Raw genomic sequence first — 21308 nt, 5'->3', positions numbered from 1 at the left:
GGAAGATAAGAAAAAGGAGGAGGAGGAGGAGGAGGGGAGGAGCAGGAGGAGAAGGAGGAGAAGAAGGAGGAGGAGGAGAAGGAGGAGAGGAGGAGGAAGAGCAGGAGGAGAAGGAGGAGGAGCAGGAGCAGGAGGAGAAGAAGGAGGAGGTGGAGAAGGAGGAGGAAAAGCACGAGGAGAAAAAGGAAGAGAAGGAGGAGGAGCAGAAGCAGGAGGAGAAGGAGGTGAAAGAGAAGGAGAAGAAGGAGGAGAAGAAGGGGGAGAAGGAGAAGGAGGAGCAGGAAGGAGAAGGAGGAGGAGGAGGATCTGGCTGCTGAAAATACGAATCCTGGATATATAAAAGTCTGGTCCCAAACAGTCCTCTAGACTGTAAGGTCTTTGAGGGCAGGGAATGTCTCTGTTTATTATTCTATTGCCTTCTCCCAAGTCCTTAGTACAGTGCTTGGCACACAGTAGGTGCTCAATAAATTAGAATGAATTACAAACCAGTCCAGACAGGGGATAGGCCAGCTGAAACACTAACTGTCCGGGTAAACCCAGATCAATGGCCTCCTTATGCCTGCCCTTGGTGCCAAGGGCAGATCAGGCCCCGAAATCTGCCTGCTCAGCCCTGGCCAGGTGAGGGTGGGTGGGCAGCCGTGGGCAGAGGAGGGGCTGGGGGGTGGTCTCTGGCTGGCTCCAATCAGGTCAGGGTGGGGTATGGGTGGGGGTGTAGGAGAGGTGCCCAGCTGGCCCTGGGCAAGTGAGGGGAGGGATGGAGGGAAGGTGCCCAGTCAGCCCAGAGCAGGTGAGGGAGGGAGTGCAGGGGAGGTTCCCAGTTGGCCCCGACCCATTGAGGGTGGGGGTGTAGGGGAGGTGCCAGGCAGGTGGGAGGCAGAGGAGGGGTCATGGGGAGGTGTCTGGCCTACCCTGGGCAGGTCAGAATGGCGGGTGGGCGAGGGTTCAGGAGAAGTATCCAGCTGACAGTAGAGGTGTAGGGGAGGTGCCCATCCAGCTCTGGTGAAGGCAGGAGTGTAGGGGAGGTGCTCAGCCACCTGAGAGTGGACGGACCAACAGAAGGGGGCATTCTAACCTCGCCAGCTGGAAGCGCAGGGTAGTCCGAGGGTGGTACATCTCCAACGCCGCCACCAGCTCAAAGGCGGAAGGTGCGATCATGGTGATCAGGGACACTACCACGCTTACCTGAAGCAAGAGAAGGATGAGAGCCGCTCAGAGCCCGCTGCCAGGACATCGCCCCCACCGCCCCCAGACTCCTGATCCATCGATCCATCGAGCGTATTCTTTGAGCTCTTATTGGTGTGCAGGGCACTGTACTAAGCTCTTTGGAGAGTACAACACAACAGTATAATAGACACATCCCCTGCCCACAAGGAGTTTACAGTCTAGAGGGGGAGACAGACATGAGTAGAAATAAATAAATTATGCGATATAGGCCTAAGTGCTGTGGGGCTGGGAGGGGAGATGAATGAAGGGAGAGAGTCAGGGCAATGCAGAAGGGAGTGGGAGAAGAGGAAAGGAGGGCTTAGTCAGGGAAAGCCTCTTGGAGGAGATGGGCCTTCAATAAGGCTTTGAAGAAGGGGAGAGTGATCGTCTATCGGAGATGAAGAGGGAGGGTATTCCAGGCGAGAGACAGGCTATGGGTGAGAAGTTGGTGGTGAGACAGACGAGATTGAAGACCAGTGAGTAGGTTGGCATTAGAGGATTTAGTCAGGGAAGGCCTCTTGGAAGAAATGCACCTTCCATTACAAGGGGAGAGTGATCGTTCGTCGGTTATGAGGAGGGATGGCGTTCCAGGTCTGAGGTCCCGTCATCTCCTTTACTGCTATCCCACTCTGTTCCTTCCCCCTTTCTGGCCTTTCATGTCTCCCCACCCCTACCTCAACCCACCTTTACCCCCACCCAAAATCCCAATCTGAAGAGTCCAAAGCCTTGGTGGTGATTTAGCCTGGGCTGGCGGGTCAAACCCTGACCCAAACCCGGTCCTCTCCCTGACTTTCCCATCTCTGTGGATGACACAACCATCCTTCCCGTCTCACAAGCCTTGGCACCATCCTTGACTCTGTTCTCTCAGTCATCCCACATATCCAATCTGTCACCAAAGCCTGCTGGTCTCACCTTTGCAACATCGCCAAGATCTGCCCTTTCCTCTCCATCCATGTTAGTACAGTCACTCACTCTATCCTGACTGGATTACTGCATCAGCCTCCTTTCTGATCTCCTAACCTCTTGTCTCTCCCCATTTCAGTCCATACTTCACTCTGCTGCCTATATTATCTTTCTACAGAAACATTCTGGGTGTGTCACCCCCCTCCTCAAAAATCTCCACTGGTTGCCTATCAAACTCCATATCAAACAAAAACTCCTCACTGTTGGTTTCAGAGCTCTCCATCACCTTGCCCCTTCTTACCTCACTTCCCTTCTCTCCTACATCCCAGCCTGCACATTCCAGTCCTCTTGTGCTAACCTTCTCACTGTGCCTCGTTCTTGCCTGTCTAGCCATCGACCCCCGGCCCACGTCCTACCTCTGGCCTGGAACGCCCTCCCTCCTCAAATCCATCAAACAATCACACTTTCCCCCTTCAAAACCCTACTGAAGGCTCACCTCCTCCAAGAGGCCTTCACAGACTATGCTCCACTTTTCCTCAGCTCCCACTCCCCTCCGCAGTGCCCCAGCTCACTCCCTTTGCTCTACTTCACCTCCATGCCCCCTGGAGCTTGTGTATATATGTATGTATCTATACTTCTATTTATTTATATCGATGCCTGTTTACTTGTTTTATGTGTATATATTTATAATTCCATTAATTTATATTGATGCCTATTTACATGTTCTAATCTGACTCCCCACTTCTAGACTGTAATCCTGGTGTGGGCAGGGATTTTCTCTCTTTATTGCTGAACTGTACTTTCCAAGGTTCTAGTACAGTGCTCTGCACACAGTAAGCGCTCAATAAATATGACTGAATGAATAGAATGAATTGAATGAATGAATGAATTTAACTTCTCTGTGCCTCAGTTCTCTCATTTGTAAAATGAGGATTAAGATTGTGAACTCCGTGTGTCACAGGCACTGTGGCACAGTACCAGTGCTTAGTACAGTGCCTGGCATATAATAAGTGCTTAATGAATATCATAGTTACCCAGTGCTTAGTTCAGTGCCTGGCACATAGTAAGCACTTAACAAATACCATGATTATTGTCTCCCCTCAACCCCTAGACTGTGAGCCCTTTGTGGTCAGGGATTATCTCTCTTTACTGCGGTATTGTGCTCTCCCAAGTGCTTAGTACAGTGCTCTGCACATAGTAGGTGCTCAATAAAAGCGATTTAATGTATTGAATGAATGTATTGAATGGATGCATGATTATTATTACTACTAGCATCCCTACTGCTACTACCGGTATCAATCAATTGAGCAATCAATGATATTTATTAAGCACTTAAGGGAGTACAGTTCAACAAGCTGGTAGACACATTCCCTGCCCGTAATGATCTTACAGTCTAGAGGGGAACAATTATGGCTACTACTACTACGTCTATTAATAATTATGGTAACAAAAATGGTATTTGTTAAGGGCTTACTATATGGATACAAGCAAATCATGTTGGACACAGTCCCTATCCCACGTGGGGCTCCTAGTCTCAATCCTCATTTTACAGATGAAGAAACTGAGGCACAGAGAAGTGAAGTGACTTGTCCAAGGTCACACAGTAGACAAGTGGTGGAGTCAGAACTAGAGCCCATCATCTTCTAACTCCCAGGCCCATGCTTTATCAACTAAGCCACATGCACTACCCCTCTTCCAGGGCCAATTTCCCTCTGCTCACTGCCTCTCTGAGCCCTTGCATCTGTGGCATTTCTTAAGCATTTCTTAAACATTTGTTCTGTGCTAAGCACTGTACTAAGCACTGTGGTAGATACAAGACAATTAGTCAGAAGCAGTCCCTGTCCCACAGGACTCACAGTCCAAAGGGGAGGATGAGCAGGTATAGCCTCCCCTTTTCGCAAGGACTGGACAGGGTGACCCACCTCATTCTTCTCCCAAAGGGTCAGCTCTTTCTTCATCCGTTCCAGCCGCTGAGACCGGTCCACCACGAAGTAGATGATGTAGATGCTCCCCGCAAGGGAGAGGAGCACCAGGATGTTGGCGATGATACGGAGACAGATGGTCACTGCCCTAGGAGGGGGCGGCTGTGTCACCGTCCTCCCGGGTGAAAGGAGGAAGGGCGTTCCAGGCCATTGACCCTAGTGGGTTTGGGTCCCTCCCCACCACGGGAGGTTGGGAGTGGTGTCTTCCGGCAATTCCTGGGGTTCCCAGCCAGGGGAGGGAGATGGGAAACTTGCCTAGTCCTTCTGCCTCCCCCGACAGCATCCACCCCCTTCCTAGCACTTCCAGGGTCGGCCCAGAGAGGAAGCAGCGATACGTACAGGTTGGTGCTTTTCTTCTTTTCCTGTTCTTCCAGGATCGCTTCCTTGAGGGAAATGGGAGAAGTGGAGGTTTCTGGGTATACCAGCAGCCCTGTCCTTCCTGGGCCACCCCATCCACCCTTCCTGCCCCTCGGCCCCCGGCATCCAGACGGCCACTGGGAATCCCCCTGAGACCGCCGTGGGGTTGGCTCCCGAGGGACCAGCTAACCCGTTCAGAGAGAGCCAGAGCAGAGCCCGTGGGTGAGTGTAAATTCACTCTCTGTAGTTGCCCTTATCTGAGACCTAACAAAAGGATGTATCAGCTCTCGACTGGCCCAGGGGTCTGAGTGATTGACAGTTGCTCCCTGAGGGTGCTTCTCATTGGCCTGGGCTCTGAGGCAGGCCAGGAGATGGTGAGGCGAAAAGGCCAAGGGACGGGTCTTTACCCCTGACCGACACTCTCTCCACACACTCTGACTCAGTGCGGAGGGCAATTCCTGGAATAATCTAACTCTGCAAATCATCAGCTTTGTTCCCCACCCTAGAGCAGCCCCTCTCAAGTTTCCTCAGCTGTGTGAGAAGCAGTGTTGTCTAGTGGTTAGAGCCTGGGCCTGGGAGTCAGTAGGACCTGTGTTCCAATCCCAGAACTGCCACTTATCTGCTGCATGGCCTTAGCAAGTCACTTCTCTGGGCTTCAATTTCCTCATCTGTAAAATGGGAATTGAGAAAGTGAGCCCTATGTGGGACAGGGACTGTGTCCAACCTGATTATCTTCTAACCACCCCAGTGCTTAGAACAGTGCCTGGCACATAGTAAGCACTTAACAGATACCATTATTATTATCATTATTAGGCCACATAACCCTGGCTTCCGGCTCTAGGTTCTTGCAGTTTGTGTGTGTCTGGCAGGGGGTGGTAACCTCAGCCCACCCCGGGACCTGTCCAGCTGAGGTGGCATTTGCCCAGGCTGACAAGTTTTCCAGGGGCTTTAGTCCTAGAGCAAATCTCTGATGGGAGAAAACATTTCTGGCCACTGACAGAGGGATGGAAACCGGCAGAGAACTGTCCGCTTCCCACATCAAAGGCCATCTTAGACCGGGCCCTGGGCTCACCCTGATACTGTTGACGATGGCAGCGGTCTTACTCTCCGCAGCCTCTGGGTTCCCGATGAGGAAGTCCCATGCGCAAAACACCCGCCAGCAGAACGTGTAGTTCTCATCGGAGGCACCGGCAAGGCTGAGGCGTGAGTTCTTGGCCATTCTGTGGAAAGCCCCCGACATGCACAAACCCCAGCCCGAGGCCTCCCTCTGAATCGGCCCCTCTCTCCTGGGATTGATTTGCTGCCCACCCCAATCCTTGTCTGCCCAGGGCAACCCCCGTGAGTTGGGGAGAATTTCAGCTAGGCAAATGGAGGTCAAAAATGGACAAAAGTCACAGATGACTGCCCAGGCCTTCACCGTGCTCTTCCCTGTCAGGGGCCTGGACCGTGTCTGACAGAGCCCAAGTTCTGGCCTCAGCCCACACAGGGTCACAGAGAGCCATTGAATAATGATGGTATTTGTTGAGCACTTACTATGTGCCAAGCACTGTTCTAAACACTGGGGTAGATACAAGGTTATCAGGTTGTCCCATGTGGGGCTCACAGTCTTAATCCCCATGTTACAGATCAGGTCACCGAGGCACAGAGAAGTTAAGTGACTTGCCCAAGGTCACACAGCTGACAAGTAGTGGAGTGGGGATTCAAACCCACCACCTCTGACTCCCAAGCCCATGCTTTTCCACTAAGCCATGCTGCTTCTCTTCTTTTCTGCTGCCCCTCTCCCACTCTGTGGCCTTGCCCAGTCCTCTAGACTATAAACTTCCTGTGAGCAGGGAATATGTCCATTTATTACTGTAGCGCACTCTCCCAAGTGCTTAGTACAGTGCTCCAAAGCAGCATGATGTAATGGATAGAACACAGGCCTGAGAGTCAGATGCTCAGGGGTTCTAAACCTGGCTCAGCCACGTGACCTTGGACAAGTCACTTCACTTCTCTGGGCCTCAATTCCCTCATCTGTAAAATGGGGATGGGGACTGTGAGCCCCACGTGGGACAGGGAACTGTGCCCAACCCGATCTACTTGCATCCGCCACAGTGCTTAGCACATAATAAGTGCTTAACAAATACCACAATTATTATTATTAATCTGCACATAGTAAGTGCTCAATAAATATGATTGACTGACTGACTGAGTGGGCCAGGCTCTGTGGTTCTGCACCCCCATAACCAGTCCGGGAGAAACTTGCTTTTTGAGCAGGACGATGAAGCTGTAGGCGAACACCGCCATCCCGACCAGGAAGTACGCCAGGGGCAGCCGGTAGCCCACCTGCCCGATCTTCCGGTCTCGGCCGTAGTAGCCGTAGAAGAGAACCGAATATTGGAGGTAACCCTGTGAAAGAATGGGAGGCGTCAATACCAGTCTGCTGTTTCCTCTCCATCCAACCTGCCACCACATTAGTCCAAGCACTTATCCACTTGTCTGCTGTGTGACCTTGGGCAAATAATAATACTAATAATGATGGCATTTATTAAGCGCTTACTATGTGCAAAGCACTGTTCTAAGTGCTGGGGAGATTACAAGGTGATCAGGTTGTCCCACGGGGGGCTCACAGTCTTGATCCCAATTTTACAGATGAGGTAACTGAGGCACAGAGAAGTTAGGTGATTTGCCCAAAATCACACAGCTGACAATTGGCAGAGCCTGGATTTGAACGCAAAGCTTGTGCTCTTTCCACCAAGCCATGCTGTTTCTCCCTCTTCTCAAATCACTTCACTTCTCTGGGCCACAGTTCCCTCATCTGTAAAATGGGGATTAAGACTGTGAGTCCTATGTGGGACAGGAACTGTGTTCAACACGATTATCTTTATCTAGAACAGTGCCTGGAACATAGTAAGTGCTTAAGAAATACCTTATTTGTTATTATTATTATTATTATCCTACCCCTCCTTGATTACCGTATCGGCCTCCTTGCTGACCCTGATGCCTCCTGTCTCTCCCCACTCTAGTCCATACTTCACTCTGCTGCCCGGATCATTTTTCTACAAAAACGTTCAGACCATGTTTCCCCACTCCTCAAGAATCACCAGTGGTTGCCCATCCACCTCCCCATCAAGCAGAAGCTCCTTACAGTCGACTTGTACTGTAAGTACTCAATCACCTTGCCCCTTCCTACCTCACCTCGCTGCTCTCCTATTACAACCCAGCCTTAACACTTTGCTCTTCTAATGCCAACCTTCTCACCATAGACCCTCTATCCCTCTAGACTGTGAGTTCACCGTGGGTGAGATTGTGTCTGTTTGTTTTTATATTGTATTCTCCCAAGTACTCAGTATATAGTGCTTTGTACACAGTAAGCGCTTAATAAATACGATTGAATGAGTGAATGAACTGTATGTCGAGCTCATCTATCTCACCGTTGACCTCTTGTCCATGTCTTACTCTGGCCTGGAATGCCCTTCCTCTTCCTATTTGGCAGACAATGACTCTATCCTCTTTCAAAGCCTAATAGAAGTCATAAGTCCTCCAAGAGGCGTTCCCTAAGTTCTCCTTTCCTCTTCTCCCACTTCTTCCTGTGCCTCCTTGACTTGCTCCCTTTATTCACCCCCTCTCCCATCCCACAATGCTTTTGTCCATATCTGTAATGTATTTATTTATATTAATATCTGTCTCCCCCTCTAGACTGTAAGCTTGTTGTGGGCCGGGAATGTGTGATTTTGAGAAGCAGTGTGGCTTAGTGGAAAGAGCACGGGCTTCGGAGTCAGAGGTCATGGGTTCTAATCCTGCTCTGCTGCTTGTCAGCTGTGTGACTTTGGGCAAGTCGCTTCACTTCTCTGTGCCTCAGTTACCTCATCTGTAAAATGGGGATTAAGACTGTGAGCCCCACGTGGGACTACCTGATTTCCTTGTGTCTACACCAGTGCTTAAAACAGTGCTTGGCACATAGTAGGAGCTTAACAAATACCATTATTATTATTATGTTGTACTCTCCCAAGTAATCACTATGGTGCTCGTCACACAGTAAGTGCTCAATAAGTACAGTTGATTGACTGTGGCCGGGGTGGGGGAGGGTAGGGTTGAGGGGCTTCTCCCCAGCCCAGGCTGATGGACTTGGGAAGCGAGGGTGTGGATTTCCAAACTTACCCCCAGGGACCAGATGGTGTCCAGATCCTGTGCACTGGAGAAGTGCTCCTTGGGGATGGTCTTGCTCACTGTACTCCCAAATGGCCGCCCAGCCAGCAGCTGTGGACAAGGGGAAGGATGGCCCGCCACCTACGAGTAGGCCTAACCTCTCCCTGACCCCTCTCCTGACCTTCTCCCTGATCCATCTCCCGATCCTCTCCCCAACAGTTGGCTGCGGTGAATGATCGGGGGGCTGGGAAGGAGAGGCGACAGAGTCTGAGAGCTGAGGGCACTGCAGGGAACGAACCAGGGTCTCCAGGAAGCAGACTACCCCTAGTCTTGGAGTTTTTTCGACTATAACGTCATTATGGTCAGGGAACACGTCTAGCAGTGTGTCCTAATGGGCAGAGCACGGGTCTGGGAGAAGGACCTGGGTTCTAATTCCGCTCTTCCACTTATCTCCTGTGTGACCCTAGGCAACTAACTTCCCTTCTCTGAACTTCAGTTGCTGCATCTGTAAAATGGAGATTAAGTGATTGGCTTTTATCTAACGCAGCACTTAGTATAGTGCCTGGCACATAGTAAGTGCTTAATAGAGAAGCAGCATGGCTCAGTGGAAAGAGCCCGGGCTTTGGAGTCAGAGGTCATGGGTTCAGATCCCAGCTTTGCCACTTGTCAGCTGTGTGACTTTGGGCAAGTCACTTCACTTCTCTGTGCCTCAGTTCCCTCACCTGTAAAATGGGGATTAAGACTGTGAGCCCCATGTGGGACCACCTGATCACCTTGTAACCTCCCCAGCCCTTAGAACAGTGCTTCGCACATAGTAAGTGCTTAATAAATGCCATTATTATTATTAATAAATGCCATAATAATTACTATTATGTTGTTGTTGTTGTTGTTATAGTGCATTCTCCCAAGCACTTAGTACAGTGCTCTGCACACAGCAAGGGCTCAATAAATAATAAATACCATTGATGGATTTTTTTAATAGTATTTGTTAAAAACTTACTTGTACCAGACACTTAACCAACCAGTGGGGGAGATAGAAGCTAATCAGGTTGGACCCATTCCACATCCCACATCTGGCTCCTGGTCTTACAGTTGTGGTAACTGAGGCCCAGAGGAGTGAAATGACTCTCCCAAGGTCACCCAGCAGACAAGTGGCAGAGCCAGGATTAGAACCCAGGTTCTTCTGAATCCCAGGCTCTACCCACTAGGCCACGCTACTTCTCAGGACCCCCTGCTTCCAGAGGTGGGGACTGCCAGACAGTTAATGAAGCAGCACTGTTTAGGGGATACAGCATGGGGCTGGGATTCAGAAGGACCTGGGTTCTAATCCCAGCTCCCCCACTTGTCTGCTGTGTGACCTTGGGCAGGTCACTTAACTTCTCTGGGCCTCAGTTCCCTCATGTGAAAACTGGGGATTAAGACTGTGAGCCCCATGTGGGACAAGGACTGTGTCCAACCTGATTATCTTGTAACTACCCCAGCACTTAACACAGTGCCTGGCACCTAGTGAGAACTGAAGAAATAATAATAATGATAACGATGATAATGGTAATTGTTAAGCGCTTACTATGTGCCAGCACTGTTCTAAGCACTGGAGTAGATACAAAGTTATCAGGTTGTCCCATGTTGGGCTCACAGTCTTAATCCCCATTTTATAGATGAGGTAACTGAGGCACGGAGAAGTTAAGTGACTTACCCAAGGTCACCTAGGAGACATGTTTTGGAGCTGGGATTAGAATCCAGGTCCTCCAACTCCCAGACCCATGCTCTATTCACTAAGCCATTCTGTTTCTCATAGATACCATTTAAAAAATTTTAAAAATAAAGTTAGTGGAGCCAATGGAGAAAGTGACATCAGTCACTAGATTCATGGTGGTGGTAATTCAGCCAGGGTAGGGTTGGGGACACAGAAAGTAGCATTTCTGGGGGCACATTGGGTGGCATTACCCCTCACAGCCCTCAAGGGGCTTCGGGATGGGACTTCTGGGGGGGACTATGGCAGCCAAAGCAGCCTTCCCAGGGGGTGTCTCGGTGCTGGGAAGACTTATCGCAAACTGAGGAAAGACCTGAAAGCCTTATTGAGGGCATGTCTCCTTCAACAGGCCTTTCCTGACTAAGCCCCTCTTTCTTCTTCTCCCACTTCCTTCAGCATCACCTTAACCTGCTCCCTTTTTTCATTCCCCCTCCCAAGCCCACAACATGTATGTCCATATCTGTCATTTCTTTATTTACATCTATGCCTGTCTCCCTGGCTCTAGACTGTGAGCTTGTTGTAGACAGGGAACGTGTGTATTCATTATTGTACTGTACTCTCCCAACTGCTTAGTACAGTGCTCTGCACACAGTAAGTGCTCAATAAATATAACTGAATGAATGAATGAATGAATGAATGAATGAATGAATGAATGAATGAAGACTGGTTTCCAGATTGGAGAAAGAGAGGGAGGGAGGAGCCCAGGCTGCCCCATGCCATGGTGGTGAAAGATGAATCCTGTCACACTAATCTAATCTGCTCCTGCCCCATGTGCTGACAGTGATAGGGTTAGGGTGAGGCAGGAGCCACTCATCGCTAACTGGGAAAAAGCAGTCAGAGGACCTGCCAGTTTGGCTGTCTGTCCAACTGTCTGTCTACCAGTCTGGCCATCCATCTGTCTGGCCATCCATCTAGCCCTTCGAACCAGATTGACACCAGCCGGTCAGGCCCCTTGGAAGCAAAACATATTTGCTCAGAAGCTCCCATGGATTCTGTCAGGCCCCTGGGCAATGTGAGTGTCCAGATCCTGACCAGTTGAGCTGGCCATCACATGACCCTGGGAATGTGGTGGGGGGGGGAAGGGGGTAAAGGAGGGAGATTGGGAGGTGGGGGAGATGAAAGGAGGAGAGTACAGGCAGGCCCACTTTCCACCTGCCTGCCTCTCTGTTCTGGGTAGCCCCATCTCCCTCTGCCCATATCTGTTCCGGGAACCAGGACTAATCACTCTCAGCTGAGGTGAAACTTCAGCAAGTCCTGAAATTCTTCATCTTGGTAAATCCCGGCTCCTGTCCCTGTCACTGCCCTGGCCCCTACTTCAGCTTCAGCCCCTGATCCCGGATCCTGCCCCCAGCCCTTTTTCCCAGAACCCAGTCCCATGGCTCCTGCCCCCAACCCCTGCCCCAAGTCATTGCTTCGCTCCTTCTACAACCCAGCCCACACACTTCATTCCTCTGGTGCTAACCTTCTCACTGTGCTGCCATCTCTCCTGTTTCTCTTCCAACCTCTCACCCATGTCCTGTCTCTGGCCTGGAATGCCCTCCCTCCTCTAATCTGACAGACAACCACTCTCCCCCTCTTCAGAGCCTTATTGAAAGCATATCTTCTCCAAGAGGCCTTTCCAGACTAAGCCCCACTTTTTCTCATCTCCCAATCCCTTCTGCATTGCTCTGACTTGTTCTCTCCCTCTTTCTCTTTCCCTCCCTCTCTCTCTGTTCCTCCATCTCTACCTTCCTCCCTCTCTCTTTATCTCTCTTTCTCCCTCTTGCTTTCTCTCCCCTCCCATCCCCCTCCCTCTCCCTTACTCCCTTTCCATCATCTTCCATCCCATCCCTCTTCTCCCCTCTTTCCACTTCATTGTCCTTCTGCTTTTTCCTGACTTAAAGACCCATCCTCTCAAATCTCCACCCCTTCAAAGTCCTCCAAGACCGACCCTTTCAAGTGCCCCCTCCCCAACCCCTCAAAGCTCCTCGACTTCAAAGTTCTACCCCAAATTAGCTCCTATGCACAAAGTAAAAAAATTGTCACCCCTGACCCTCGAGAATGGTTCAGCTCCTTGATGCCCAGACAGCTGGCTGCCCCCTGGAGACACCCCCCTGCCCCCCGGCTCCCTTCAGCATCTGGCTGGAATGTGGTGGTCACAAAGACCCTGTCAGTGGATCAGCTCACCTCAGGAAGAACCACAAAGGCACCTGTCATGATGGTCAGGGCAATGTTGATGCCAAACAACCACCTGAGAAAGATGAAATAGGAGGCCACTCCGGACCCAAAGTGACCTGTGAACACACAACATGTACCCAGCTGTGGGGATGATGGACCCTGGCATCCCAGGTCTCCAGCCATGGGGATGATGGACACTGGGAGTCCCAGGCATCCAGCTTTGGGGATGATGGACAGTTGTGGACTCAAATGTCCAACTGTGGGGATGATGGAATTTGGTGGTCCCAGGTACCCAGCAGCAGTTGGGATCATGGAGGCCAGTGACCACGGGGGCCCGGCTGGGGGCTGGAGGGGGTGATTGGTGGCTCTGAGTACCCCAACTGCAGGGTAGGGGGTGGAGGCTGCTGTCCTTGGTTGTCCAGCTGAGGGGGTGAGGTCATTGTTTCCCCTGGGTTTGAGCTGAAGCCTCGGCCTCTCTCGCTGTGGTCTCTGCCCAGAAATGAGAGCTACTGAGAGCTGTTGGAAAGATCACAACTCGGGTGTTCGTGATCTACAGATGTTGGTCCATCTGCCGGCCTCCTGGGCCCTGATCACCTGCTGGCCCCTACGAGTCCTGACCCCGGTCAGTGAGCAGTTAGTGGCTCAAGAAGAGGCCAACCCAGATTAAGCCCTATCTTCCCCAGCTCCGGATCATCTACACTCTTGGATCAGTGTCCTTTGGGCATTTGATATTCGACCCACCCCACAGCACTTGTGTACATCTCTTTAAATCAAATATTATAAATTACATATTCATATTCATATGTGTCTCCCCCTCTATAAGCTTGTTATGGGCAGGGAACGTGACTTCTCATTCTGTTCATTCATCCCCTGTCCCAGCCCCACAGCACTTAAGTCCATATCTGCAATTGATTTATTTCTATTAATGTCTGTCTTCATCACTAGACTGTAAACTCCTTGTGTCTGTTTATTGTTATACTGTCCTCTCCTAAGTGCTTATTAGAGTGCTTTGCTCACAGTAAGCACTTAATAAATATGATTGAATGCCTGAATGGATGTTGTATTGGACTCTTCCAAGCACTTAGTACAGTGCTCTGCACATATTAAGCGCTCATTAAATACCATTGATTGATTGATTTTCTAGGCTGGTCCATGCTCACCCCCTGCCCAGGACCCAAGCACACCCCGTCCCCATCCCCATCCCCACCCGATTCTCACTCCTCTCCCCAAGCCAAGAGGCAGGGTCTCTGGACCCCAGCTCTGCCCAGCCCCATACTCACTTTCAATTTTCTTTATTCTCATTTCCCAGGGGATGAAAATGACCAGGAAGTTGTAGGCCAGACGAGCGAACTTCCTCCAGAGCTGGCAGGAAGGAGAGGCAGAAGGGCCCTGTCTGAGAAGGCACCCAGAAGGGCAGCAAGTGGAATTTTTTTTTGTGGAGCTGGAGGATTGGGTTGAATGGGACACTCAGGCAGTGGGGGTGGGGGGGGGGCTGGCATTGGGAGTGAGGCAAGGAGAGGACCCCCTGAGTGGGAGTGGGGGGCAGACAGAATGGGGCTGGTAGGGTTTGCGGTAGCTGGGAGGTAGATTTGAAGAGTTCCTGCATCTCAGAGATCTGGTTTGGGCTCTTTTCAGTCCCCTGGATGCTCTCAGCTCATTGTCCCCAATGGAGGTGGATTTGTGGGGAAAGGGACATGGGAAGTAGCCACATCAGCACCTCCTCCTCTTCCTCCTCTTCTCTTCCTCCTCCTCCTCCTCCTCTTCCTCTTCTCCTCTTCTCCTCCTCTTTTTTCTCTCCTCCTCCTCCTCTCCTTCTCAATTTTCTCTTGTTCTTCTCTCCTCCTCCTCTTCTCCTTCTCCACCTCTTCTCCCTCTTCTCTTCCTCTTCCTATTCTCTTCCTCTTTTTGATTTTTATGGTATCTGTTCAGCACATTCTATGTGCCAGGCACTGGGGTAAATATAAGCTGATCAGGTTGCACAGTCCAGGTTCCCTATGGGGCTCACAGGCTTAATCCTCATTTTACAGATGAGGGAAATGAGGCCCAGAGAAGGGAAGGGACTTACCTAAGGTCACACAGTAGACAGGTGAAAGAGCTGGAATTAGAACCCAGGTCCTTCTGACTCCCAGGCCCGTGCTCTATCCACTAGGCCATGCTGCTTCTCAACACCTGGCACAAAGCTCCTCTGCAGGGGTAGGGGGAAGTGTGGGAGAAGGTTGGCATGGAGATTTCCTCACTAGCACCCTGTTGTGTGCTGTTGTGTGACCTTGGGCAAGTCACTTCACAAGAGGTGAAAATTCTGTCTTCACCGGAAGGGTTACCAAATCTCTCTGCTGGGCAATTTTGGAATTGGATCTGAGTGTGCAGCTGGGCCCCTGAGCGGGCGATAGGGGTTGTGGCAAGAGCATGGGCTTGGGAGTCAGAGGACATGTGTTCTAATCCTGACTCTGTCACTTGTCTGACCTTGGGCAAGTCACTTCACTTCTCTGGGACTCAGTTGCCTCATCTGTAAAATGGAGATTGAGACTGCGAGTCTTATGTGGGACAGGGACTGTATCCAACCCAATTTACCCCAGTGCTTAATACAGTGCCTGGTGTTCAGTAAGTGCTAAACAAATACCATAATCATCATCATCATCATCTGTGAAATGAAGATTAAGACTTTGAGCCCCATGTGGGGCAGGGACTGTGTCCAACCTGATTAGCTTGTATATACCCCACTGCTTAGAACAGTGTTTGACACATAGTAAGCACTTAACAGTCCTCTCAGGTTGGCACCTGGAGAGTTTCCACTACTCTATCAGTCTCAGCTATGAGAGGGAAAGTCTAGCAGAGGCCTATCCATTCTGTTCTTAGCTTGGCCAGTGGCTAGTGGGTGGAAGGCAATCTGCTACAAGTCAAAACTCCCTCGTGCTGGGCAGCAGCGGAGCGGGAGTGAGTCGAGGGTGGAGACTCAGGTTGACTGTCCGGAAGGAGGCAATGGAGAACCACATCCCGATTTTGACCAAGAAAACTATGGATCTACTACCAGAATGATGGCAGATGGAGGTGGAGGATTCTGGGAGTGATATGTCCATGGTATTGCTATGGGTTGGAGATGATTCCACAGCATAAGACAAGACAAGCACTTAACAAGTACCATAATAATAATTGTTACTATCCCAGGCTGGGGTGAGGATGGGGTACCTCTGCTCCAGCTGTCTGATACCCCCTGGTCCTGGTCAGCCGGCCTTCAAACTTCAGCACCACCTCCTTGGCTTGCCTGCAGAGAAAACCACCAACCTCTCACACTGCTCCCCAGAAAGATGGGCTGCTTTCAGGAGGCACAAAAGGGTGCCAGTGAGGGAATCTCCAGGCTAACTCCCTTCCACACTTCTCTCCAGCCCTGCAGAAGAGCTCTGTGCCAGGTGTAGAGAAGTAGCGTGGCTTAATGGGCAGAGCATAGGCCTGGGAGTCAGAAGTACCTGGGTTCTAATCCCAGCCCTGCCTTTTGTCTGCTTGGGCAAGTCATTTTGCATTTCCATGACTCAGTTTTCTCATCTGTAAAATGGGGATTAAGACTATGAGTTCCACGTGGGGGAATGGACTGTGTTCAATGTGATTAGCTTGTTATCTCCCCCAGCACTTAGTATGGAGCCTAGCGCAGAGTAAGCGCTTAACAAATAAAAAATTTTAAAAAAGTGCAGGGGAGTGGGGTCCCCAGTTGTCTGGACTTGCTCCCTTTATTCATCCCCCCTCCCAGCCCCACAGCATTTATGTCCCTACCTGTAATTTTATTTATTTCTATTGATGACTGTATCCCCCCCAGATTGTAAGCTCACTGTGGGCAGGGAATATGTCTGTTATATTGTTATATCATACTCTCCCAAGTGCTTAGAAGAGTGCTCTGCATACAGTAAGTGCCCAACAATAATAATAATAATGATGGCACTTATTAAGCACTTACTACGTGCAAAGCACTGTTCTAAGCGCTGGGTGGGGGTTACAAGGTGATCAGCCTGTCCCCTGGGGGCCTCGCAGTCTTCATCCCCATTTTCCAGATGAGGTAACTGAGGCCCAGAGAAGTTAAGTGACTTGCCTAAAGTCTCACAGCTGACAATTGGTGGAGTCAGAATTTGAACCCATGACCTCTGACTCCGAAGCCCGGGCTGTTTCCACTGAGCCACGACTGATGGACAGACTGAGTGAGGGGGCACGCCTCACCCTCACTACTCCTCCCATCCTTCAAGGGGCACCCCTCAATCTGCCCACTCTCCCTGCCCCTCAATGCCCCCCCATCCACTCTCACCATCCCTCCCTGTCCCCGAGGAGGCATCCCTTGATCTCACCACCCTCAGAGGGCACCCCTCGCTCTCACTATTCTCCTTGTCCCCCAGGGACCTCCCCTCACTCTCATCACCATCTCTCTGTCCTCCATGGGGCGCCATTCACTCTCTTCCACCCTTCCCTGTCCCCCCAGGGGACACCCTTTGGTCCCTCCACCATCTCCCTGTCCTCCAGGGATTGCTCCCCTCTCTTTCACCACTCTCCCTGTCCCCCAAGGGGCATCCATCACTCCACCACCACCTCCCTGTCCTTTTGGGACTACCCTGGACCTCACCATGCTCTATCTGTAAACCCAGGGGGTGCCCCTCACCCTCTCCACCCCTCCCTGTCCCCTGGGGTGAGGAGGCTCCCCTCTTACTGACCACACCCCACAACCATTCCCTTCCCTCCCTCCCTTGGCTTGGCCTGTCCTCAGGGTCTGCTCTCCCCCTTCCCCCCAAGGATTGTCCCCCCAGCAGTAGGACCCCCAGGATCCTCATCCCACAAGCCCCCTTACCTGAGGGCCATCAGCTTCTGCCTCATGGGCCATGGCCGGCACCGGAGGTTGGCCATCAGCTCCTTCTGGAACTGAATGTTCTGGAAGATTTGTTCTGGGTCACTGCTGTCTCCTCTCCCGTCGCTGGGGTCACTGGGGTCACTGGGCTCACGGGGGTCACCGTCCTGAGAGACTCTGAGCCAACCACCACACCAGAGAGTTTTCAGGACTTCAGTAAGGCCGTCCCTGACTAAGTCCTGAGAAGCAGCATGACTTAGTGGAAAGAGCCTGGGCTTGGGAGTCAGAGGTTGTGGGTTCGAAGCCCACATTTGCCACTTATCAGCTGTGTGACTTTGGACAAGTCACTTAACTTCTCTGTGTCTCAGTTACCCCGACTGTGAAATGGGGATGAAGACTGTGAGCCCCATGTGGGACAAACTGATGAACTTGTATCTCCCCCAGCGCTTAGAACAGTGCTTGATACATTAGTAAGCACTTAACAAATATCATTATTATTATTATTAAGCCCACCTTTCCTCTTTTCCCATTCCCTTCTGCGTCACCCTGACTTTCTTCCTTTATTCGTCCCAGCTCCACAGCACTAATGTACATATTCATAATTTATTTATTGGTTATATTAATGTCTCCCTCTAGACTGTAAGCTCATTGTGGGTAGGGAATGAATCTGTTATACTGTTATATTGTGCTCTTCAAGCACTTAGTACAATGCTCCGCACACAGCGAGCGCTCAATAAATATGATTGACTGTGAGCCCACTGTTGGGTAGGGACTGTCTCTATATGTTGCCAATTTGTACTTCCCAAGCGCTTAGTACAGTGCTCTGCACATAGTAAGCGCTCAATAAATACGATTGATGATGATGATGATGATGACTGCCTAAATAATTTATTTATTTCTATTAATGTCTGTCTCCGCCTCTAGACTGTAAACTCATTGCCGGCAGGGAATGTGTCTGTTATATTGTTCTATTGTACTCTCCCAAGAGCTTACTACAGTGCTCTGCACACAGTAAGTGCTTAATAAATATGACTGACTGACTGACAGGCCCTCTCCGAGAAGGGAGGCCTGACCACTCGTGCCCTCCCCTGCCCCACCCTGTTGTCCGGGCTTGTAGCCCAGGCTTAGAGCCCTGTCCAGGGTCCAACCCTTGAGAGGAATAATAATAATTTGGGTATTTGTTAAGCGCTTACTATGTGCCAGGCACTGTACTAATCGCTGGGGTGGATACAAGCAAATTGGGTTGGACACTGTTCCTGTCCCACTTGGAGCTCACAGTCCTAATTCTCATTTTATAGATGAGGGAACTGAGGCCCAGAGAAGTAAATAATAATAATGATGGCATTTATAAAGTGCTTATTATGTGCAAAGCACTGTTCTAAGCGCTAGGGAGGTTACACGGTGATCAGGTTGTCCCATGTGGGGCTCACAGACTTCATCCCCATTTTACAGATGAGGTAACTGAGGCACAGAGAAGTTGTGACTTGCCCAAAGTCACACAGCTGACACAGCACTACTAAGCGCTAGGGTAGATACAAGCTCATTATGTTGGACACAGATCTGCATGGGGCTCACACAGTCTTAATCCCCATTTGACAGGTGAGGTCACTGAGGCCCAAGGTTCTAATTCAGGCTCTGCCAATTGCCTGCCGTGCAACCTCGGGCAAGCCACCTAACTTCGCTTTGCCCAAGTTTCCTCAACTGTACAATGGGGATTCAATACCTTTTCTCCCTCCTACTTCAGACTGTGAGCCCCATGCAGGACGGGGACTGTGTCCGACCTAAACCGACTTGGATCTACCTCAGCTCTTAGAACAGTCAGACAACAGGCAATGATATTTCTTGAGCACTTACTGTGTGCCCAGCTCTGTACTAGGCACTGGGGAGAGGACTATACAATTGTATTGTACTGTAAGCTCGTTGTGGGCAGTGAACTTGTCGGTTGACTGTTCTGTTGTCCTCTCCCAAGCACTTAGTACAGTGCTCTGCACACGATGAGCGCTCAATAAATGCAACTGAATGAACCATAAACAGATACAATCCCTGCCCAGTGTTGGACACAGAGAAAGCGCTAACAAGTACCATTAGACAAATGAACAAGTGACTTAATCCAAGTCACCTAGCAGACGTGTGGCGGAGCCAGGATGAGAGCCCAAGTCCTTCTGCCCCGACAGGCCCGGGCTCTACCCATCAGGCCTCACTGCTTCCCTACTTGCCCTAGGTCACACAGCAGATAAGTATCAGAGCTGGGATTAGAACCCCACGACCTGACTCCCAGGCCCTAGCCACTATACCATGCTGCTTCTCACTACGCCGTGTTGCTGGAGAGGAGCAGCCTAGCAGCCCCTCAACCAGATTCCAGAGAGAAAGCCGGGCTCTGTTCCCAGCCCCATCAGCCCGGATACTGGCTTCTCCCAGGGAGGAGGCCCTGGCTAGCCTCACCTACCAGGAAGGGAAACAACTCCGGAGGCAGCAGCTACTCCATCCAGGCCTACCCCAGGGAGAGCTGCTTCCTCTTACCAGAAGGCTGGGCCCTCTCCCTCCTTCTCTCTTTCCCCCCTTTCCTTTCCTTCTCTCCCTCTCCCTCCCTTCCTCCTTTCCCTCCTTCTTTCCTTTCTTCCCCTTTTTCCTTCCTTTCTCTCTTTTCTCCTTCCTTCTTTCTCTCCTTCCTTCTTTCCCTCCTTCCCTCCTTCCCTCCTTTTCTCCCTCCCTCCCTTCCTTCCTTCTCTCATTCCCTTCTCTCATTCCCTTCCCTCCCTCCCTTCCTGCCTTCTCTCATTCCCTTCTCTCATTCCCTTCTCTCATTCCCTTCTCTCATTCCCTTCCCTCCCTCCCTCCCTCCCTCCCTCCCTCCCTCCCTCCCTCCCTTCCTTCCTTCCTTCCTTCCTTCCTTCCTTCCTTCCTTCCTTCCTTCCTTTCTTCCTTCCTTCCTTCCTTCCTTCCTTCCTTCCTTCCTTCCTCTCTCCTTCCCCAGCTCTCACCCACCCTTTCCCCCTTCCTTACCCACCCTTCTCCCACCCTGCTCACTCCCCAGCCCCCTGACTGCCATGGAGATGCAACCTGTCCTGACAAGACATCCATCCTTGTCACAAAACCAGGCCTAGAATCCAGCTGTCCAGACCCCCTCCCATACATCCCCGAGACCCACAGTGTTTCCCCCATTCCAAGAAGCCTGGGGGAAGGAAGGTCTCTGCCCCAGGGGAGACTTCTTGGGTCGGTGGGAAGGTGGCCTGGGAATTAGACTCAGACCTCAGAGCCCCTCATGATGAGTCCAGGGGCCCAGAGCACTAGTCTTTGGTACAAGCAGGGACCACCTCACCTGGTTGGGGTGGGGGGAAGGCGGTCACTGCTCACCTAGAGGGGGGAAGTTCCCCCAGGGACATCCTACCAGCATTCCTCTTCACACTCCTAGAACGCCGGGGGGACTTGGTGGTCTTCATGGTAGCAGAGCCATAGACGCTGGTCATCGCTGTGGTGTGATGGATGGCACCCAGGGATGCTCAAGGTGCCCACCCACGGATGCTGGTCATCGCTGTGGCATGGAGGGGAGCAGCCAGGGATGGTCAAGCTGCCAGCAGAGGTGTCTGCTACAGCAGCAGCAACAGGAGCAGCAGCAGGTCTCCAGCAGCAGGTCTCCCCGCCCCAGAGCTCAGCATCTTGACTCTCCAGTCCAGCTAGCCGAAGCGGAGACCTTCACTCATCTGCTCCGCTGAACAGTGGCCAGTGCTATTCTGGCCATGCATATGTAATTTTAAAGAGGCAGCATGCAACCATCTGAGAAGAGCTGTGGGATGATGGTTTACTTGTTTTGTGGTATTTGTTAAGCACTTACTATGTGTCAAACACTGATCTAAGCAGTGGGGTAGAGACAAGTCAGGTTGGACACAGTCCTTGTCCCACATAGGGCTCATGGTCTAAAATGGGAGGGAGAACAGGAATTGAATCCCTATTATACAGTTGAGGAAACTGAGGTATGGAGAATAATCATAGCAATAATAATAATTGT

At 51.1% G+C, this 21308-nt stretch overlaps 1 protein-coding gene and 1 non-coding gene across 2 annotated transcripts in view; one reads left to right on the top strand and one right to left on the bottom strand.

The window, feature by feature from the left end:
• The window catches only part of TMC3 (transmembrane channel like 3), a 51639-nt gene extending 30897 nt beyond the window's left edge, over positions 1-20742 (bottom strand). Inside the window, exons 1-11 of the mRNA XM_038767013.1 lie at positions 20657-20742; positions 17306-17479; positions 15670-15745; positions 13764-13845; positions 12493-12599; positions 8586-8684; positions 6691-6833; positions 5518-5665; positions 4428-4471; positions 4029-4176; positions 1073-1182 (exon numbers count right to left, since the gene is read on the bottom strand). Coding sequence (XP_038622941.1) covers positions 1073-1182; positions 4029-4176; positions 4428-4471; positions 5518-5665; positions 6691-6833; positions 8586-8684; positions 12493-12599; positions 13764-13845; positions 15670-15745; positions 17306-17479; positions 20657-20742 — 1217 coding nt within the window. The remainder of the gene's footprint in view (positions 1-1072; positions 1183-4028; positions 4177-4427; positions 4472-5517; positions 5666-6690; positions 6834-8585; positions 8685-12492; positions 12600-13763; positions 13846-15669; positions 15746-17305; positions 17480-20656) is intronic.
• Positions 15244-15381, top strand: LOC119946234. The gene has a single exon (XR_005456344.1). It is a non-coding gene; the product is annotated as a small nucleolar RNA SNORA7 (small nucleolar RNA).
• Positions 20743-21308: the final 566 nt, after the last annotated feature.

Source organism: Tachyglossus aculeatus, chromosome 26 (assembly GCF_015852505.1).
Source record: "Tachyglossus aculeatus isolate mTacAcu1 chromosome 26, mTacAcu1.pri, whole genome shotgun sequence".
In the NCBI taxonomy this organism is placed as follows: Eukaryota; Metazoa; Chordata; class Mammalia; order Monotremata; family Tachyglossidae; genus Tachyglossus; species Tachyglossus aculeatus.
The sequence above is the reverse complement of the archived record's forward strand: the minus strand, read 5'-3'. Positions and strand labels throughout refer to the sequence as shown.